At 49.4% G+C, this 22,050-nt stretch overlaps 1 protein-coding gene across 10 annotated transcripts in view; it reads left to right on the top strand.

Moving 5' to 3' along the window:
- The window catches only part of APBB2 (amyloid beta precursor protein binding family B member 2), a 353,214-nt gene that overhangs the window by 320,916 nt on the left and 10,248 nt on the right, over nt 1-22,050 (top strand). For all 10 annotated transcript variants that reach the window (XM_078068550.1, XM_078068548.1, XM_078068549.1 and 7 more), the window contains 3 exons: nt 17,314-17,428; nt 19,541-19,628; nt 20,488-20,571. In XM_078068550.1, the coding sequence (XP_077924676.1) occupies nt 17,314-17,428; nt 19,541-19,628; nt 20,488-20,571 (287 nt within the window). The remainder of the gene's footprint in view (nt 1-17,313; nt 17,429-19,540; nt 19,629-20,487; nt 20,572-22,050) is intronic.

Here is a 22,050-nt window from a genome sequence, read left to right as displayed (position 1 = left end):
TCGACTTAATTTTGTTTCATTCTCTATTGTGGGTGAAGGTGAGCAGACCTGTCCCGTGGAGTGCCGTGCGTATGGCCATCTTTCCAGGACATTTTCACCCTTCATTGCCCTGCCTAGCCTTCTCAACTGGTAGCAGACCTTTGAGCATTTTCTTTGTTCTGTCATAAAAATAAAGGATCCACGTAAGAAAGAAGACAGGTTTAAGCTTTAATCCATATAGAATTACTCTACCTTTGCTCCCGTTTTATAAGAAACCATTGATAATTGCATTTGACATTATTTATTTCACGTGGGACATTCTTCAGAGTCCCAACAACTGATATATTGTCGCAAACAAAATTTGTTCCCTATGTATCTAAAATCAGAGTAAAATTCCTTGGTAACCTTGTGGTCAAATCACTGAGCATTCTGTGAGCTAGAAAAGCTATTTCCTTGTACCTGTGAAGTATAGAAATGAAGTCTCTGGTTTCTGATGGGATTTTTTTTTGCACCCTCCCACCTTCAGGTGTATGAACTTGAAAGCTTACAATGTCTTTGCCAGTTAACTTTGGTTTTGAAACCAACTTTGTTTTGGTTTTGCCCAAAAAAATACTGCCGCAGAAGATATTCCTTCCGTAGTTAGAATTTTAGGCTTGAGGAAGGACAGAAGTGATGGGGGCTGCCAGCCCTTCTGACCTGGGTGCCTGGACTAGTTACCCTGGAATGTGGAAGCTTGTCTGGGGATGAATAAATTATGACAGTTGAAATAATTATGATCGAGGAAAAGCCACTGCAGAGAGCACAGTTGACAATCAGGGCTGGTTTGGCCTGATTCTGTCATGTCAAAGCATGCATCTGTTTGCCAGGTTACATGAAAATGCTGTTTGCAAGAAGTCTAGTGTGATCTCCGGCCCTTTACCACCACCACCCCCAACCCCTGGCCCGAGAAAAACATTCATAGCCTACATGCGACCTTTTTGAAATAAAATGGTTGAGGCAGAGCTCCATACTGACTCCGACTCTCATGTCAGACGTACGCGTAAGATTTCAGTCGAGCAAAAGGTGTTTTTGGTTCTCAAGAAGCTACAAATTGGCAGCACTCTTATTCCCGCATCTGGATAGAATCGTTTCTAGCTGGCTTTGGCGTCTGTCACCCGTCACAAGGATTATTCCAGCAGCTCAGGCTGCCACACAGGCTTAGCGTGCGCTCGGTTTAAGGCTCTGCTCTTACCATCTTGCAGTTCTTCATTTCTTCACATGGAGCACCCCGTTTTCATTTTGTACTGAGTGTCACCAATTATTTAGCTGCGACGAATCTCAGTGTTTGTCTACATTGTATGTTGCGCCCCTGAATCAGGGCATCATCTAAGCAGGGTTTTGGCCCTTTTTCTGGAAAAGGCCTGATATTAAATACTCGGGGCTCTGTGGGCCATATCATCTTTGTCGCAGCTACTGTTCTGCAAGCTCTGTTCTCCGAGCCCAAGAGTAGCCATAGACGGTAGGAAACGAATGGGTGTGGCTGTGTTCAGTGACACTTTATAAAAACAGACGGGGGCAGATGGTCTGTGGCCCCGGGGCCATGGTTTTTCACCCTGATTTAAAGGACCCGAGTGGAACCCACAGCGGCAGCTAAAAAAGGACCTTGTCCTTCAAAAGGAGGAAGGTTCAGTCACTTTGGGCCAGCTGTGCGATATTCTGAAAACCAGTCTCCAAACCGGATTCCTGGAGGAGGTCAGGCTATTTGGGGTACTTCTGTGACAAACCATTATTCAAACATCCCAGGCCCACCCTTAAGCTTCTTCAAGGTGCTCTTATTCCATTTGTCAAATATGAACACATACGGACAATAAAAGGAAGGTAAATTCAGACAGTAAAAACAGAATGCTACTGTAATGGGATTGTGGTTTCTGTTTTTTAAAGATTTCTTGTATTTGTTGGAAAAGAAAAAAAGAGGCTGTCACAAAGAGACTAGCTGCATAGAAAAAGTAACCTTACTGAAGAGGAAGGATGGGTATTCTTTCAAATTGTATTATAAAGTTGACTCCTGCTAAGATAGCCCAGTCCCTCTGGAATGTTCTGTGGTGCTTCATGGTGCAGCCCTTCGTACTTCCTCTGCTTCGGTGGATATGGAAATGTGTTGTCCGGGGTCTTTTCCCTAAATGATAAGCGAACCTTTATTTCTTTTAGAGTACAAATATAAAGAAAATTATCTGGGGAGTTGATAAGTCTTGATAGAAATCAGTGTACAGTGGAAATTTATATATTGATTTCTTCAGGGGCAGAGGAGCTGTTTTTCATTTAGACAAATGTTCTGAAGAAGGAATCTAGTTAGGGACTCTGGAAACATCATTGTTGTTTCTGCTGGAGATGATCAAAGTATAGATTTGCCTCACTTCGAATAGAGTCACAAGAGATTGATTATCTTTTCAGAACTCTCCTCCTGCCCATTCACATGAAATAGTTTCAGATGACATGAAACCGGAATGTGAGCTCAAGTTATTTTCAAAGTGCCATGTGTGGTAAACAACAGCAGGAGAAAACGAAATCCAGCCAACTCCCTATTATGCCCAGCATCATTGCCTTAGGTTCTTACCAACATGATCAGGAGTAAGGGGGTGGGGGGAAGTTCTTTGTTTACTCTATTTAGTTATTCTTTCATTCATTTAAAAATATGTATTGATCACGTGGCACTATGCCAGGCAGCGGTGAGCAAATACTTAGGGTAGTGAGTCAACACAGCAGGAAAAGTTCTGGCTCCCACAGATTTCCCCTTTTCTGTGGGGTAGAAGGAAGAACAGTAAAAAAGCAGAGTAGTTTTAGATGGCTGCAGGGGTTGGCAATGACTGGGTGGCCCAGAGGGGTTTTCTGGAGGTGATGACAGTAAGAAGGAATCCTCCCTAGGAGACTTGGGCACAGACGGGATCCAGGCAGTGGGAAGAGTGAGCACAGGAGTTCCAAGGGAGAAACAGGCATGTGTGTTTTGGGCACAGAAGGATGGGAGTGTGGCTGGAGCCCAGCAGGCTGTGGGTGAGGCAGGAAGTGGGGTCAGAGAGAGACGGACGGGGAGTTTGGGAGGGGATCATAAGCAGGGCAGCAACAAGATAACTGGCTGCTCAGTAAAGGATGAAACCCTCAGCCTTTGCCTGGGAAGGTTATTTCGACCGAACAGAGCACTTACTTTTTGTCACCGGGTCCAACAGTGGTGGAACCAAAAATCCAATAGGATGGAGATAGGAGCAGAGAGCTGAGACCACCTGTCTTCATCGAGGGGTAGGTCCTGAGGAGAGTGCATTAAGTGGGAGAGAGGCGGGCTCGGTCAGGAGCCAGGTGCTCTAGAACCAAGAGCCACGGGGAAGAGACGGGCAAGCGGACCCGCTGGTTCTATCTGGAGATCCACCACTTTCTTTTGGTGGGGGTGTTGAGCAAGTTAAATTCCTTGCCATCTTGGATTCCCTGTTTGTAAAATGAGTTGTGATGCTCCCCTGCAGGGTTATTGGGTGGCTTGGCGATAACGTGTACTAAGAACAGAGCCTGGGTGGGCAGCAGATTCAATAAAACGGGCGCCATTGTGGTGATTTTGTTATTACTTAGTGTTGATGTCTGTTTTTGTGGCGGTATTACCGAGTGTACAGAATATCAGGAATACTTGTCTCCAGATGGAAGTTTCCAAAATTCAAATGATCAAATGTCTTGGCTCTTTGTTTTGGCTACACCAGCACTCTGTCTCCACAAAGAAACGGGAATTGGCTACATAGTGATAGCCCTAAATCCTCTTGAAAATTTAGAAACAGATTTAAGAATGTGCCTTCCCCGAAAGAGGCCCTCCACATGGCCTGGTGTGTGGAATGGAAGAGAATTCACCCACAGACTCACCATGGTTTTAACTGGGACTCTTGTCTATATCCTACTGGTACTTTATGTCCCAGTGGCACTTCTTGCATGGAAACCACTTTTCCAGCGTAGAACTGTCTTTTTCCCGCTTCTTTGTCAAAGTCAGAGAGGAGCCTTCTGGGTCTCAAGTAGTTTTTTGTTTTTCCACCCCTACTTTCAGGAAGGAAGCCAGCCCATGGTTTCACAATTCAGGTATAATTTATGTAATTTTGTCCTTTGATTATGCCCTAAACTTTATACCTTGAAACCATAACGTGGCATGAGTTCTTTCCCACTTGAGACCTCGATATAAGTTGTATGTGTATTCTCTTTTCACAGATATTCAGAGAAGCAAGTCTGTTTTGTTGTTGTTGTTGTTGTTGTTTTACTGTAATACAGCCCAGATGAAAGCAAACACTTGTGAATTCTTGCTCTCTTCAAACATGGACTTAAAAAAAAAAACAAAAAACTCATTTCCTGGTTGCTCTCAAATATCCCTTTTCCCCTCATTAGTAAGCTGACTGGTAACTATTGTGTCTTCTTTCCAGCGGCATGAGAAAGTCCTTTGTTTAGAGGAATGTGCCTTGAATTTCAATAACCTTACACCGCTTTAGATCCTCATCTTCACACTTACTCCTGTTGGAGCTCTGACTCCCTGCATCTGCAGGTTAACAGGCTGTGTGGTGCTGGGAGGCAAGAGCAAGGAGGTGGGAAGGGAAGTAGCTTGCAAAGTAAGGCACGCTCGTCAAAGACAGGTGCTTCTGTCACCCTTTGGTCCTGGGAAGGACAGAACCTTTTACTGAGCTGAATTCTCTGAAACTCCAGACACCAGATGGTAAATCTGCATAAATCCAGAATTCAGTTCAGAGATCTTTAACTGCAGGATATGGATTTGAAGGGGGTCTGTGAATGAGTTCCAGGCATTATTGAACTTTCTCCCCATCCTGCTAAGGTTGTGCATAAAACTGTGGGTTCTTGCACATTTCTTTCTGGGGTATTTTCATCAGATTCCAAAAGATTCCGTGATCCAAAACAGGTTAGGAAACTTCCTCGTGGCAGACCTCTGTGTCACTCACAGTTGGTTGGCATACCGCTCAGCACGCACATCGAGCCCACGTTGTGTGCTATCACACCGTGAGCCTTATGGATTAATGGGTGTAATCCCCGCGGCACTCTTAGGGGATGAGTGCCGCTCTTGTTCCTATTTTACAGATGAATAAACTGAAGAACAAAGAGGCTAAGGGCCTGGACCCAGGGCAAACAACTAAGAAATGTCAGGGATAAGAAACAAAAAAAACCTTGAAGCTAAGGGGAAAAAATAGACCTCGAGGTTCGGGAGTGGGTGTGAGAGTTTTCATGACATAAAGTTTTATAGTTTTTGCTTCATTGTCGTGTGGAGAACGCTGGTCTGTGCTGGTGCTCCAGAGGCTCAAAAGATCCCCAGTGATGAAAGACGCATCAAAAAGGAGCATGAAACGGAGTTCTGCAAAAACGGAGCGAGAAGCACACTGGCAAGTCTTGGCTCTACGTGCTCAGTTTGTGAAAAGTAGAAGGTCGTGCATTGCATATGAAGTAGGTGGCCGTGCGGGGGGAAGAGGAGACGCATCCTCCTCCAAAAAGCTGGAGCAGACATTGTCATTCTGGCGTGCTGTTTATTTTGAGGAATTTCCTATTCATTTGGATGCCCACTTACACATGCCAAGTAGTTCTGTTATTTCAGGCTTCTTTTAATGAAAACATTGCCAATTACTCCCACGTTCATTTTCCCAAGAAATAGCCGCCGAGAGCATACTGATCAGGCAGCCCTTGGGCGTGTGGCTGGTGTGGAATTAATCCTGGAGTTTAATTCTTCCCACCGCGTTTACAAAGAGAGAGGAGCAAGCTTGCGCCTGGCGCTGCATTTACCCTTCTCCACTCTCGGAAGGGTGCGCCTCCTGCAGAAGCCTGGCCTTGGGCTGATGGTTTCTTCCTGGCAAATTTATAAGGTGTTAAATCAGTGAAGTAGCTGCCACTTTGACTCTTCTGCATTTTTTGAAAGACATCTCAAAGATCGCTCTGAAGTCCCTATTTATGGCTGGCTTTTACTTCCACACTCGAATCAAGGAGTGTCTATTAGCCCCGAAAGAATGAACCTTGTTAAAAGTTTGCAGTATCATTTTTCCAAGTTCTGCCTTCAGGGAAAAACACCGTGGCTACATATCGAGGCTATTTCCTTAAGTGGATCGCTAGTAATGGATCTGATTTAAAATATCCAAGGCTTCAATAATAATCATACTCAAAAGAAGAAACTGTATTCTCAGGTCTCTAGATTAAAGGTTATCAGGCAAAGTTTTTGCCATACAGTAGGCAGAGGCTTTTTATTAAGAGTAAAAAATTAAAAGCATCTGGTATAAATGGAAAGCTAGCCAAAGAAAAGCTACCAGCTCATTCTTTTTTGTTGTAAGTCAAAGGGTTTTAACAAATCCTCTGCTGATAAAAATCTGAGCACTAGATGATTCCTAAACCATCTAATCTAAAATGAGAAACCAAGACTCAGAGAGGTTAAGAGGCTTATTTACCTCGCATTCATTCAACATGGGACTAGGATCCAGGTCTTTGGATCCTTTGGTGATGATCTGAAATTGCGTCCATAGACTAACTTTGACAGAGAGACGTGAGCAGGAGGTGACTTCCCCTCATCCTATGGTAAACGGTGCCCAGCAAATCTGAGGAGAGGGCCACAGTATTCCCCCCCACAGTGACCTCCCGTCCTGCGGAGACATTTGTCTTCCAGTGCCACCCAGCAGGATGCAGCTGAGACCTGAAACCATCAGCTGACTTAGCGATGCTTACTGGAACCAGGTGGTTTATCTCACCGTGTTACGTGCCAGGTGTCCTTACCCTTTTTCACTGACAAGGAAGCAGGTTTGAAGGGTCATACCACGTAACACAGGGTGCCTGGCACATAGAGGGGGCCCGGGGAAAAGAGAGGGTAAGGAATGCACCCAAGGGAACGTGGCTCCCAACAGGCTTGGAACACAGCTCTGTCTACGTGCTCCCCCTAGAGGACCTCTTTTGGGAATTGTCATCCTCCTTCTCCCCCTACAGTAGTAGTTTAACAGCCCAAGGAAAGGGAGGGAGGTTCCCCTCTACATCTGAAGCCCCAGGTTCTTGGCCGAATCTTTTGCCCCTATCCTGAACACCTATGCGTTGTAACCAACTGGGTCATTCGGGAGACAGACCGTGAGGTGATCCTGCTGGACTGCGAAGGACTATGGGGTACCCATCGTGGGTGCATTGTAAGAAGACCAGGAGTGGAGAGTCGTGCAGACCTACAGTCCAACCCTGACCTCACCGTGTACGAGCTGTGTGACCTTCATGAAGTTCTTCAGCCTCTCTCAGCGTGGTTTCTTCTTTATCAGTGAGAACAGTAGAACTTACCCAGTTGGGTTGCTGTTTGGGCAACACGGAGCCAGAGCTCAGGAAAGGGTGGTTTGTTGGGAGTATGACTGTGGTAGTCATGTGTGGCCGCGAGCTGTCGCCTGTGCTGGGGTGTGCTCACCACAGTGTGTCCCTGAAACGGCGAGGTAGATGTTTGCGTAGCTGTAGTACGGAAGTCACACGTGCTTGCTGTATAATATTCAAACAAGCGTATTAAATAAAATCCTCCATGAGCCCCTCCTCCAGATAACAGCTGCCAATTTGGATGTTATATTGTTCCAGATTTTTTACTATGTGGATATTAAAATCCCCAAACTTTTGTTTGTCACGAGTCCGTATATCTGTGATCTGGGTTGTTGGCTTGTTTGGTCCCCCCCTTAATAATAGCTTGCGGTCATTGTCCTGTATCAGGCCGTCCAGCTCTGCCTTCCTGCTGTAGGACTCAGCTTCGCTAGGTGATGGGCTTGCTGTCTCACCCCGTGATTAGCTCCCCTCTCCGCAGGGCCCTGCTGGCTGCTGTGGGACCCCGGCCGCAGGGCGCAGGCAAGAGCAGGTTTCAGTGAAGGTTGGGTTTCTTCCTTTCCTTCTCGTGATCCGGTGCTCCCTGCCTCTGCAGTCCCCTTGCTGTATGTTCACCTGCATGCATGTGACCAACCCGGGCGCTCGGTGGTCCTCGGGCCCTTTCACACTGGCTGTGACAAGACCAGAAGGGAATGGGGAGCACTCCGGGTCAGGAGGTTAAGTGACTTCGTCGGGGTCACCCTGGCGCCTCAGGGCAGCTCTGGGAGAGAAACTCGAAGCATTCGGCCCCCAAACCCCAAATGGCTCTGTGCCCCTCTCCCCTTCCACTCCTCTCTTCCCTGGCACATCTGATCCCTCACCCTACTGGCCCTCCCACATCCCACCTCTGCCCTTGACTTCTGCTGCCCCTGCTCTGCCGCCTTCTCATGATGCATTTGAGGGAAAATACCAAGGTGCTAATGTTGTGACTCAATTAATAGAGTATCAGAAGTTAGGAAAAACAGGTAAGGCTGTTTCCACGTCATTGTTTCTGTACATTTTTTTTATTGGGAGCAGGTGGAGCTGGAAGATGAAGACACGGGCTTTGCCAGTGTTTACTGCAAACAGTTTCCTGCATTTGCCTGTGGTATTTTAAGCTTGATTACCTCCCCCGGTTGATATGTTGCCTCTAAACTCAGCTGGCATCTCTTGGCTTCATCGTAACGTGGCTCAAAATACACGCTTCTGTGTGACAGAGCTCAGCTAAAATAAGCCCCGAAAGGCTATTCGTTGCAGCCGAGTTGGGGAATAAGATGAGATGTCAGTGCTCAGAGTCGCTGTTAACGGGACTGTTTCATTTCGTGGATGCCGTGTGAATGCTAACGTGTTGTTTCTGCTCTGTTCCCTCATGCCTGCCCGGATTCAGAGAGAGGTAACCAACCGATTTTCACTTCTCCCTCCTCGTCGGTGTCTTAAGTGTCTGGCAAAGCTCACTTGCTTTCTCCATGCCGTGTTGCCACTGCGAAAGCCGTCATTGTCTTTGAGAGGCATAACTTTGTTCTCTTTAACCTTTTATCATCATCATTCTTATGTGTCCTCATTTAAAACAGAGTATGGAATTGCATCTGGGTCCCTGACCCCGCATTGCCTTTGACCCTGTTTGGGGACAGTGATGGGCAGGGTGATTAGGTATAGCGGGAACGTGGCCACTCTCACTAATGGCAGGGAGGCATCGAATCCACATGCTGGGGAGGAAGTGTGATTAGAAATATTAAAGTTGCGTCAGGCTTTTTGTGCTCCTTGAAGAGTTCATAATAGGACTTGATTAAGTTATATATTCTCTAGAGTTTCATTGGGGAGGGTTGGCTCTAGGCTAACAGCCGGAAGGACTGACTCCATTTCAATCTCGATTATTAGCCAAAAGATACGGAATTCTTCTCCTCCTTTCCCACAACTAGATGAGCATAACTATGGAAAGGATACGACTCTGAAGCGAAAGACAGGCATTTGTACCTCCGATGTGTGTGTTTCTGGCGCTCCGAACGTCAGCCTATCCAGTTGGTTGACTGGGGGCTTTAAGCTCCACTCTTTAACAGCTTTAACAGTTAGGTAAAGCTCCATTTTTTGATGGAGAAAGAAAGTTTTGAAACTCCTCTTTTTGAAAGAATGGTCATGGTTACTGCTTGGCAAAGTGAAGAGAGACAAGCAGTCGCCTGTTTGTGTTGGGGTCCATTTCGGGTGAACTCCTGCCCAGTTGGAGTCAAGCCGTCTCCATTGGCGGTGGCCATTTTCCCTCCTCAGGATGAGCTGATTTCCGTGCTCAGTGGTGAGGAGGGGAAAGGGAGACAGCATTGACTGGGTGGGTAACACTTCAGGGATCAATCTTCCCGAGGGTATGGTTAGGAGAATTTGCAAACTTGATTGACTCATTCATTACCTTTGAGGAGGCTTTAGCCTCTCTGGAGGGGGTGGAAGCGTCCAGAGGATGAGGAATGTGAGCTCCCTCATCTTAAATAATGAGAGGTCCTGTCTGAGCCAATGGTGAGAATATTTTCAGATGTTTGGTAATTTCTCCCCTCTGTATTTATTCCGGTCTCCTCCCTGGGGAGAGGTCACTCTGAATATTAAATTAACAGCAAGACTCTGTTCTCGAGAGGGCTACGAATTCTGGTCTGCCAAGGCCACCTGGATTATTTGCAGGTAGAATTTCTAATCTGTTTACATAGCTTATGTGTCTCCCAGAAGCGCCTGGTGAAGGATTCCCTGTGGAGAATGTGTGTTTACCCAGGTGATGAGTTACTGGGATGCCCTCTGAAGGGGCACTTAGCATCTGCTTCAGCTTGCAAAGGAGAAAGTGAGTTGAGTTGACAAAGCTAGAGCGTGAGCTTTGTGAGGTTAGTGCCTACTGACATGGCACTGGGTAAAACTAAAAAAACAAAAGTAGAACAAAACAAAAAATCAAGTGTGTGTGTTATACATTCTGGATTGACCATCTAGGAAGACGACTTTCTCATCTCCTTTCTTCCTCTTCTCTCCTCCCACCCCCAAAATGAGATTGTCAGAGTACAATCAGAAGGTCAGAGCAGTTAGGCAAAGAAGAGCAAACAGTCTTGAGAATAGGATTCCTTCTCCCTCCAGACCCTGTGCAGGTAAAACAAAGTGGAGATAAAGCGCTCTGTCAGAAAGGGCTAGAAATGGAATGTTTGGATCAGATGTGTTTGTTGCCGTGTGTCCTTACTTGCGTGTGCGTCCTGTCCTGCAGTAGTAACGGCTCCGGCGGCTTACACCTCCTACAGAAAGATGAGCCGGGAGGAAAGCGTCTGTAGGTGCATTTCAGCGAGTCTCAATATAATTCATACGAATGCAAATATTTACTAAAACATCTCTCATGGATAAGGAGACAGAATTTCAAAGGGGGCCTTTTTTCTTTTGACTTTTTCCTCATTGATAATGACAACTACCATTAACCGAATGCCTGTCATGTGCTAGCCTTCACAAATTCCCGGCATCAGACAGCACGGATTTGACGTGAGCAAACACGGATTATGTGGAAGACATTGTCTTTTTGTGGCGCCTGGGTAAGAAACGCTAGCAGAGGAGATTTGGTGAGAGTCTGAATGGAAGGGAGTCTCCTAGAAAAGAGGGCACAGAGTTCCTCCCAGGCAAGCCTGGGCTGTCCTACAGCGGACGGGGTCCGCTCCTTCTGGGCTGCTTCAGAAGGCAAAGCTTGATCCCACAAGCCAAAGTTGCAGGAGGCAAGTTGCAGTTCATCATTTAGAAAAAACTATATATTTTGGCTCACCAGGAGCATTCATGCAGTGGAACAGGCTGATTCGTTGAGTAAATAAGATTTCATATCACTGAAATATTCTAGGTCCCACCTCTCTGGGCTCCTGTGGACAGGGCTTTGAAATGTTCGCCTGGCTAACTCCACTAAGAGGTCTGTAGGTGCCACATAAATTCCTTTCCAGGAGAGAGAAACAAAAGCAAATTCCATTTATGTAAAGGGGTTGCAGGGTAGAGATCTAGGGAAAGGGTGAATAGTTCTGTCTTGGCTCTTTTTTAATAGAACCCATTTGAATAAAGAATCGTTTCTTCATTCATTCCCTAAAGATGGATTAAGCCCCTACAGGGCGGTTAAAATGCTGTTCAACTGAGAACAATGAAAGCATTCTTTTGTCCTTTTTCCTTGCCATTAAGAAATTTGAGGCTGTCGTGTAAGATGTCTTAGCACTGACATTTTTCCCTGACAGAACTGGAGGCTGGTCCTCTGGGGGAATAATTACCAGGGAGAACAGCAAAAGGATAGGAACAGAGAGAGTGGGAAACACAAGGGCTCAGTAAACAAATGGCGAAAGGTAGTTGATTCCTGGTGCTCACTTCTGTGAGAGTTTAAGGAAGGGACACAGAGAGGTACAGCTAGAAACCTTCCACTTCCTGGTTTTTAAAGGAGACACGGTGATCCCCATGACTGCAAGAAATAAGTGGGGCACGGCTCCGTGTGTGGGGAGCAAGGGGGGACTGGACCAGAGCCTCTTTGAGCAAACGGCTCCTCATCCAGCGTTGTAAAGGGAGCAAGCCAGAGCAAAGGACAAACGTGGTCCTTGCTGCTGAGTGTCAGACAGAATGTCTCAGACAGGCATCTAGAAGAATGTGTTGGAAAAAATAGGAGCTGTGTTCTGACTGGACCTCAGAGATCATTTGGGCCAGCTTTGTGGGTTGAAAGGAACACACTGAAGCCTGGGAGGAGGCATGACCATTGGGATGCCTGGTCAACCGGGGGAAGGCATACGGGCCCATCTGAGCCCATCTGAGCTGAGCTGTGGGAGCCAGGTAGCTGCAGCCCCAGGGCTCCTGGCGGCGCTGAGGAAAGAAGTGGTGGGCAGGAGAGCGTGGAGGGCTCTGTAGGCGAAGGTTCCTAAAACGCCCCGGCAGCAGGCCGACCCTCACCCTCACACAGTTTCAGAGCCGCCGCGGGCGCCGCCTGGCTATGTGACGCTCCGTGGCGCCTGGTGTTTTCCTCCCAAATTCACATGTGTGGCCCTAAACTGGTCGCAGCCTTTTAGGTTTGCAGTCTGTCAGGAACACTGTAGCTGTGGAGGTTTCTCGTCCCGCTCAGAATACAGGAAGATCTCTAGAAAAGGTCAGATTGCTCTTACACGTTAGCCTGGAGGTCTTACAGAATCCTGACACTGATTGGAAAAATTCTCTCTGAAAGGCTGAGTTGGGCAACGTTTTGATCGTTGTTAAAACTGGATGATGGGACATGGGGACTGTCCTCTCTACTTCTGTGTGTATTTGAGAGGTCCCAGAATGAGAAGTTTAGGGGGGAAAAAATAGGCAGATGTACTGTGTTCTTGTAACTCCCACACTCCTCAGTCTCCTGAAGCTGGGACCCAAGCTCCCCCCTCCGGGGAAGAGACCCAGGAGGCCAAGGTCACCACAGACCTCCCTCCCCTCCTGTGGCTAAGACCAAATGGCTGGTCTCCTGCCACACGGCCTCCACAGCCAGCCCTGGGGATTTCTCCTGAAACCCTCTTTTTTTGATGCCTTTGGAACCAGCCTGTCCCCGACGCCCTTTCTCTACCCTTTCATTGGGCCCTCTGCCTCTACTAGGCCTTTAAATGCCTCTCTTTTCCGGTCCAGGCCTCATTTTGTCTTTTCTCATTCTCTACGCTCTCATCTGCTGCCCTGACTGCAGCTGCCCCCCGGGTCCGTGTCTCCAGCCCAGACCACAGGCCCGAGCTCACAGACCAAGTGTCCACGTGCTTGGTGGGCCCTGCCATCGGGTGGCCCTCAGGCACCTGGCACTCGTGAGCTTCCTTCACCAAATCCCCCCCGTCCTCCCGGCCCCATCGCGAGGGCACTGAGTTGGCCCAGCAGGGACCCGCGAGTTATTCTGGGGTCTCCCTCTCATCTGCCACATCCATCCTTCCAGTCCCTCCTTTCCCTGTGTCTCCTCTACCCTGTTCTCACAGATGCTAACTTAGCCTGCTTCGGGCTCATCGTCTCACCTGGACACTGAGCAGCAACCGCCCCCGTGGGCGCCTCCCTCGACCCACATTGTCCCACCCAAAGAAACTTTTTAAAACATATTATACGGGGTCACGTGCCGTATCACAAGGCTCAGAGGGCCAGGTGGCTGCCAGGGCACAGATGCAGCCTCCCCGCGGTCCCGCCTTGGCCCCTCGCCCCCAGGCCTCAGCGTCTGCATAGGACCTCCGTTCTCCCGAACACTCTGTGGACTCTCTTACCTCCGTGCCTTTGCTCATGCTCACTGAACCTTCTCTGAACCGTCCACTGCCCTTCTCACCCTGCTGAGGTCCTTATGATACTTAAAGATGCACCTCCAATCTCACTGGGCGCCTGTATCCTTAGCGGGCTTCCCAGGCTGAACCTTGTCTGTGTTTGCCTGGCACGTAATAGTGGCTCAGAAGGCATCTTTGGAAGGGAAGGGAATTTTTTTTTTTTAAATATAAGTCTTTAATCGTATCTAGTTTAGTGAGAATATAAAGCCTACTGGCAGCTATCTTAGTCCGATGGCTGTTTTAAAAAATTATGACAAACAGTGGCTCAAAGCAACACGGATTTATTCTCCTACGGTTCTGGAGATCAGAAATCTAAAATGAGTGTCCCCGGTGTAATCACGGCATCAGCAGGGCTAAAGACTCCCGAGAAAAGCCATTTCCTTGCCTTTTCCAGCTTTCAGAGGCTGCCTGCTTTCCTTGGCTGGTGGCCCCTGCTCCCATTTTGTCCCTTAGAAGCCACGTCCTTCTTTCCCTTGTAATTGTGTTGGGCCCAGCCAGAGAATTCAGGATAACAGCCCCATCTCAAGATCTTTAATGTAATCACCTTTTGCCATGTGAGGTGACCCATTCACAGATTCTAGGAATTAGGCTGTGAACATCTTAGAAGGGTCCTCATTCTGTCTCCTAGAGCAGCCTTTTTCAGAAATGAGGTGCCGAGCTTTTGAAACACCAGTTAAGCAATGTTTGGGTTTCATTCTGAAAAAGGATGAAATTAGATCAGCCATGTATTTCATTGCACACAAAGGAAGTTGTTCAACTTGCCTCTGCCCCAGGTCTGAAAGAAAGGACTTGCTGCCTCTTCCAGATCCCCGTGTGGGGTGTTTAGCGTGGCTCGGGACAGGTCTCGGGGGAATCACATAAGAGAGACGTGCCAGTCACTTGACCTCCACAGTGAGGCGAGAACTCCTGTTTTTTCCTGGGAAGCCGATGAAAGCCCTGGAGGGCTAGTTGCAGGACTCACTCGCTGTCAGGAACTGACAGATTCCTACCTCCCTGATCTATGAGCCTGGTACCTGAGCGGCGACAGGAAAAGACAAAGCTGTAAAAAAGAATTGTCAGAATCCCCCAGACGAAGCCTGCGGCCGCCAAGCTCCTCCTTTGGGAAGATGTGGGTTCCAGATGGTTGCCTTAGGCATTAATCGCTTTCCCTGGAGCCAGAAGAAAATGAAGATTAATAATAATAATTTTTTTTTAAAAATTACTCCTCAGGGGCCGCATATGAAAGAACAGAGGGCACAGAGCTGCAGTTTGATACGATGATCCATGGCTTCTAGATCAGGGCTGGTTCCATCTCCCGGATGGTAACCTTGCAGCTGCTACCCTTGCAGGCTGGCCGGCAGTCCCGAAGAGCAGGCTCGGCCTTGGAAGCTTACCTCCTCGAATGTCAGAGCTGGACAGGAACCTTGGAAATCATGTTTCTCAACTCTCTCACTTGGAGATGAGGTTAGACTCCATTGCCCAAGGCTGTGTAGCTCAGTGGACTCAGGAATGAGATAAGAACAAAAAGGAGGGTGTGACAAGCTCTTACTTATCCTTTGTGCTACAGAATTAAATACTGTAAGTGTTTAGACACAAGCAAGGTCCTGGGGCCCAGAGGGCCAAGCAGGCTTTTGAGCTGGATGGACCATACAGAGTGGATGGGGCAGGGTCTGTCAGATAGTATGAGGAGACCAGGGAGGGGTCACCAAGCGAGGGGAGATACCATGAGTGGAGACCTGCCTTTCCAGAACAGAGGGGAGAGCTCCGTGGTTGGAATAAGGGTACTGGAAGAGTAGGTGGGACAAATTCTGGAACTCTAGAAATCCAGACAGGTTTTGGACTTCATGTGGGTGATCACAGACCCAAAGAGATTTGGCCTCAGAGAAATGGCGGCTGAACATAGAATTTTGAAGGAAGATGCTTGTGTGTGGTGAGACACCATGTATATTCCTTTAGGATCCATCTAGGAAAGAAGAACCCAGAGAGTTGGGGGCCAGAAACAGGGCTTTCCTTGAGCGTGGTCTCCAGAAGGGAGGCCTTCTCTCATTTCCTTTTTAAATAATATGTTGTCTTGATGGTGGTTGAGACTAGAATGGGAAGGCCTTAGGAACACAGTGTAGAACAAGACTGTACTCACCCCTGAGTCTGGGCCCAGCTCCTCGCCCAGACCTACCCCCCTCAGCCCACAGTCCTGAAGACTGTTGGCACCTCTGACCAAGAGCCAGCTTACCCGCAGGAAATTGGGATGCAGTCCCTATTCCTAAAGGAGGAAGGAGCACTCAGTTAGTACTTGTATGGCCAGGCCCAGACTGGGTACTGGGGGTAACTAAGGTCCAGATCATCTTCACAGAGCTTCAAGGCGTCGGGAATACAAACTCATAAACATACTGACATACCCGGTGGTGAGGGCAATGTGTCCGGGTTGCCCTGGCATCGCTGGGAAGGATGCCCGCCCAGCTCTGAGTCCCGCACCGCGACAAGGGCGAAAAGACAGTGCGAGCACGCGTAGGGAGAATGCCTGAGAGGTGGTGGGGCTGCAAGGGAGGATGAGTTCAGGACCTGTTCAGGAGGTAAAACAGGCCAAACGTGGGGAGTTGGGGGGAGGATGGGGGAGGCTGGAAGGCCTCTGGGTTCTAGCCTGGAGGACACCAACCGAGACAGAGGATGAGGAAGGAGAGGGTTGGGGGGGGAGCAGGTATCGAAGCAGGTGTGGACAGGCTGAGGCTGAAGTGCCCTGACCTGCAGCCGGGCTTGGGGAGCCCCACCGCGCATGGCACGAGACACGGGGCAGGCTGACCTCCTCCGTCTTCACGATGGCAAGATCCCTGTGCCTCCCCAAAGAAACCAAGGATACCTTGAGGAAAGTGGTTATCATTGTCTGAACAGACCGCCAGTTCTTTTCATTAAGAGGAATCCTTAAAAGCCCATTCATCTGTGGTGATGTTTACAGTGTCCTGGCTTAAGCAACATCTACAAAGAAATCTTTGTGATCCAGATGGGTAGACCCAGGCATGTATTCTTCTTAAACACTTGGATCTTTAAACCACTGTCCTCCGATAATATGGTGAGAACTTGAGTCGTACGGCCCGGTCCTTTTGAAGCCGGGTACCGTCCCAGTCGTTATCCCTGTCTTCGGTCAAACAGATGCTCGAGTCCAGCGCCAGCCACCCGCTCCCCGAGGCGTGTGAGCTCTCAGCAGAGAGGGAGCCGCCACTGTCCCCCTGAGCTCTGGAGCGGAGTGCCACTGGACGGGGTCAAATGCCTTTGACGGGATCTCAGTCTGTGCTGCGTCCTTGTGGGGCAGGCCACCCGGGGACACCCGTCCCCTCGCTCCAGCGGCTGGGGGTCTGCTCATTCTCCGGGCACGTTTACACATCAGAGCCTCTCATTCTGCCCCCGCTGCACTACCACGCTTGTCACAGTTCTCTTCTATAATCACAGTATTTGTTGTTACTCGAGATAGAAGGCTCATAAAAAATACTGGTTTTTGTTAGGGGCCGTAAGAGATTCCAGGAGCTCAGGGCCCTGACTTTGGGAAACATTGTAGTTATTTTACTCAGCAACGAATTCTCAAATCCATGGAGTTGTCCCTCTGTTTTTTAGGTAGCTGTTGAAGTTTGAATTTTGTTTTTAACCATTGCATACATACTCTGTTTACCGCTGACCTGCTGGCTGCTTGCTCAGCTAACACTTGTAACTAGAACGTGTGCTGTTAGAGGTTCCTTTTCTAATGCACTGATAAATGTTGTTTGCACAGAGATTTTGCTTATGTAGCAAGAGACAAAGATACAAGAATTTTGAAATGTCATGTGTTTCGATGTGACACACCAGCAAAAGCCATCGCCACAAGTCTCCACGAAATCTGTTCCAAGGTAAGGTGGGTCAGGACGCAGTGGTGCGTCTCTCTGTCTTTTCTTGCCGCCTCAGCAGGGAAGCAGGTGTGGTCCGGGTCTCACACTGGTGACGTTCTGCGGCTTAGGCAGAGTCACGGAGCCTCAGAGCCTCAGAATGAGGACAGGCAGCTGGGCATCGCTGGACTGGTCCCCCCTCCTTCCCTCCAGCAGAGCAGTCCTGACAGAAACATCCCCATCCTCTGCCTGGGACCTCTGTTGACCTCCATTAACAGGGTCTTGTACTTTTCAGGAGACTGTCCTATTAATCAGCAGCTCTGGCTGTTCTAGAGTTCATCCTTACATAGATCTGAAATCATCCTCTCTAGAACCTCCACATAGTTACGTGAGATGTGTGATCTATAGCAACAGAGAAAGATTCCTCCATTTTAGTCTCTTTGCCTGGCCAGCCCTTTACCGTTTGAAGACATTTGAAGCTGCTGGCTGTTCCTGTACGTTTGGGGGTGCTAGATAGCTCTCTGTCCAGTCTTCCTGCTCCTGTCTTCCTCCTTTCTCCGGAAGCCCCATCTCTTTTGGGTCCCAAGGTTAAGAGGCTCCTACCCCTCTTCTCCTGCATACTCTAGTGGGGTCCCCCTGAAGGAACACAGTGTCCCACGGGCGAGCCAGTGGAGAAAAGACCACGGGCCACTCTGTCCCTTGACCTCCAAGGAGTACAGTATGGGGGTGATTGATGTTTTTAGCAACAACATCACCTGCCGGCTTGTGTTCAAATAGCTGTTGGCCAGATCCCCAGGGCGCTGTCATGGATGTCCTGCGGCCAGGCCTTTCCACTCCCCAGACTGACTTAATCTGAACATGGGACTTGGCCGTCAACTCTGCTGGATGTCACCTTTCTAGTTTGAGGCGGATGTTGAGACCCGGCCTCATGACAGTGCTCCCTCAGCTCACTGCCCAGGCTGTAGCCCGGTGTCTGAGCAGCAGAAGCAAAGCAGGTGCCAGCCACGTTTCCTAAGGGATGGGTAGGAGCTGGGACCGGTCTGCTGCTCTAATCCCGGCGGCCACCCTCTATCCCACTCTGGCGTCGACAGGCCCGTGCAGCGCGCTCCCTCCTTGTCACTGCGTTCATTCAGTCATGCAGCCGATAGCTCGGAATGCCATTTACGTGCCAGGTACTGTGCTAAGAACACAGCAGAGACTAAAACAGGGGGAGAAAATCTTTGTCCTTGTGGAGCTTGTGTTCTCGTGTCAAGCTGCCAGAACACGGCCTAGCACAGAGGAAGTGCTCGGTAACATGTACGGCTGTTGTTGGTAGCGGCCCTCTGGCCCGCCGTCCCAGGCACGGACCGCGAGAGGGCTGGCGGGGGGCTCTGGGCCCGAAGCGACTTCTGTTCCACCTGGAATGCAAAGCTTGGGGCTGGGAATGAAGATGTGAGTGACTTGTGGGGTCACTGAAGGGGGGCGTTCTTTCAGTCCCTAAACCAACAGCACTGAGCGAAGAGGAGCGAAAGGTGATGCTCATGGCCCCTCGCAGCAGACCACCAATTCAGTAGACAGCTGACAGATTTGGGAACAGTCCTTATAGCAGCGAATATTTCCGAGTGCTGACACTGAGTCCTCAGAACTGACATAACATTATCACTGGGGACGTAAATACTAGGATTCCCAGGTGCGAAGAAGAAATGAGGCACAAGAGGTCAGGTGACTGGCCCAAGGTCACACAGCTAGTATGTAGCAAAGGTGGGATTTGAACCTACAAACACTATCCCCAGAGCCCTGAAAAGAGTGTTCAGCATTCAGGAGCAATGGGAAAAGTCCGTTGCTGTGGGCAACCGTGGGCCAGCAGAGGGTATCTGTTTGGGTTGTTTCACTAGAGGCGGGAGCCTGCTGAATGGAGGAATCATTTCCGAGCAATCAGGAGACTGCGACTCGGAGGGATAGTCCCTCGCCTGTTACCCCTGGGGAAAAGGAGCATAGTTCTCAAAACAGCTCAGCGATACAGGGGTGGGAAGTCAGGCCATAGACTAAAGCCTGTTTGACTCGGAAGCCAGGTCAGCTCAGACCCTCGCCTGGCGGGAATAGCTGAAGACATGGGGTCTGTAGCCACGGACCGCAGGTGTGTTTTCTCTTCTTCAGATTATGGCCGAACGGAAGAATGCCAAAGCCCTGGCCTGCAGCTCCTTACAGGAAAGAGCCAATGTGAACCTCGACGTGCCCTTGCAAGGTAGGTCAGCGGCGGCCACTCCTCATGCTGGCGCCGTCCCGCTGTCCGTCCTAGTCAGAGCCAGAGGCCCTTCCCTGCTTCCTGAGAAACCATGCTCAAGCCAACAGATGCTCGCTGAGCAAGCACCAGGGGTCCTCCTGGGCACAGAGTTAATGTTGTGTCAATAGGATGAGGCACAAAAGGCCAGGATGAGTCTTCTTGTTACTGGACAAGATGAAAGAATATTACCTTCAGTGGTTTTATAACTCAGGTACAGCGTGGGATAAGAACCAGCTAGTTTAAAAATATGTGAGTTGATGTGGGGAAAAAAAACGTTGTTCTTAAGTATAATGATGAATGTTAAGCAGACTTACTGTGGTGATCGTTTTTGCAATATATGCAAATATCAAGTCCCCGTGTTGTACACCTGAAACTAACAGAATGCTCTCTGTCAGGACAGTTATACCTCTGTCGTAAAATAAAAATACAGATATTTGGGGGGATTCTGTGCAGTTCCTCCTCGTGCCTCTGTGGCCTGAGTGATGAAGTCTTCCCTGGGCATCCAGCAGGCCAGCAGAAGCCGGTGTTCAGCATGTGTCAGACGGGGCGGCTCGAATGCACGCGTTGCCCTCGGCGCTCCCCCGCGCCTCCCCTGCCAGAAGGGAAGGCTGACCGGGATTTCGGTGGGCTGGGGGGCCCTGGCGTCTGCTGGGAGAGAGGCTCTTCTCCCAGCACGGGAGCTGCCTCTTCCTCTGGAAGCGGGGCGCCGTGGCACGGGGGAGGGGGGCCCCGGGCCGTCCAGACCAGACGCAGAGCGGCGGCTGTGTAGACGTGTGTGCTGGAACCACGGCGAAAGATCTGTTGCTTTTGTTCTCTGTAGTAGATTTTCCGACACCAAAGACTGAGCTGGTGCAGAGGTTCCACGTGTGGTACTTGGGCATGTTACCCGTCGACAGGCCAGTCGGTACGTGCAGCACTTACGTCCTTTCCCTGTGCGAGTGTTCGGGAGCCTGTGGGGGGAGCCCCCCCTGCCCGGAGGGTGGGGGCTGTTCTGTCCCCTTTCCTGGTCTTGAATCAGGCCCCTGCCCTGTGAGCAGCCACAGCACGTAAACGGTCCTGATCAGAAGAGCAGTAGGGGACAGGCTAAGCTGCTCGGTCATCTTGTCCGCAGAACGAGGGACTCGAACAAGGCAGACACATAGTTCTCATTCATGCAGCTGTCCCGAGACGCGTGATCCAGGGCTTTGGAGGGCTCTGCTCTTCTCAGAGGGAGCTTCCATCTCTGGGGCCGGGGTGCCTGCTCTGGTCCTTGTCGACCGCTGGGCAGGGGGAAAAGGCTGAGGGCGCCCTTGTGCTTTCCTTTCTAGGGGTGACCCCAAAGCAGCACAGCCCGCAGTCAACTCCCATCGCAGCGGTTAGAACTTACCAAGCTGACAGGAGGCTGGGAGATGGAGCCTTTCCCTGGGTAGAAAAGGCTGAGGAGAAATCAGAACCCTCATGCCCTGCTTGGGAGAAATGGTACAGCCGCTTTGGAAAAAAAGTCCGGCAGGTCAAACACACAGCTACCACTGGACTCAGCAGTTCTGCTCCTGGGCATATCCCCAAGCGAAATTAAAACATCCGTCCACACAAACATTCGCAGCTACACTTACTTGTCACAGTCAGAAAGTGGGAACAAATGTCCGTCAACTGACAAAACGGATTAATAAAATGTGATACTGCCAAAAAATAAAATAAAACTGTGACGCCTCCGTACCGTGTAGTCTTATTTGGTGGTAAAGAGGCATCAAGTATGACACGTGCTACAACATGGATCAGCCTAGAAGACGGGGTGCCGCACGACAGCAGCCAGAAACAAAGAACCACGTACTGTGTGATTCCATGTGTATGGACCGTCAAGAAGAGACAGCCCTCTGGAGATAGAAATTGAATCAGTAATTGCCTAGGACCAGGGGGCTGGGAAGAACTAGATGGTGACCCCGAAAATGTACAGGATTTCTTTTCGGGGTGATAAAAATGTTCTAAAATCGATTGTGGCGATGGTAGCACCACTCTGTGAATACACTACAAACTCGCACATGGTACACTTTAGATGAGTAAATTGTATGTGACTGAGAGCTCAGTAGAATCGCTCTCCCACCCCACCCCACCCCACCCCCCCACGCACTGCCAACACTCAGCCGGAGGGCCCCCTTGCACACTGCATCCTGCTCACGTACAAGGCCTTCCACACTTGGCCTCGTTTAAGTGGCAAAGTAAGGTGGAGGAAGATTGGGGTATTCTAGCGAGTGCTGGCTTCTGTTCCGTTCCTCTTCCCAAGGCTCCTTGCTTAGGAAAAGGTAACATTTGTTTAAGTACTATCTATATACTCGGGGCTAGGGACTCTTTGGAGAGAAAGTAGCACCGTGGTCCAGTTAGACTGGACATCACCCACTACACCTCT

The sequence above is a fragment of the Halichoerus grypus genome, chromosome 3 (genome assembly GCF_964656455.1).
Source record: "Halichoerus grypus chromosome 3, mHalGry1.hap1.1, whole genome shotgun sequence".
Taxonomy (NCBI): Eukaryota; Metazoa; Chordata; class Mammalia; order Carnivora; family Phocidae; genus Halichoerus; species Halichoerus grypus.
This window is presented reverse-complemented; position numbering and strand designations above follow the sequence as displayed.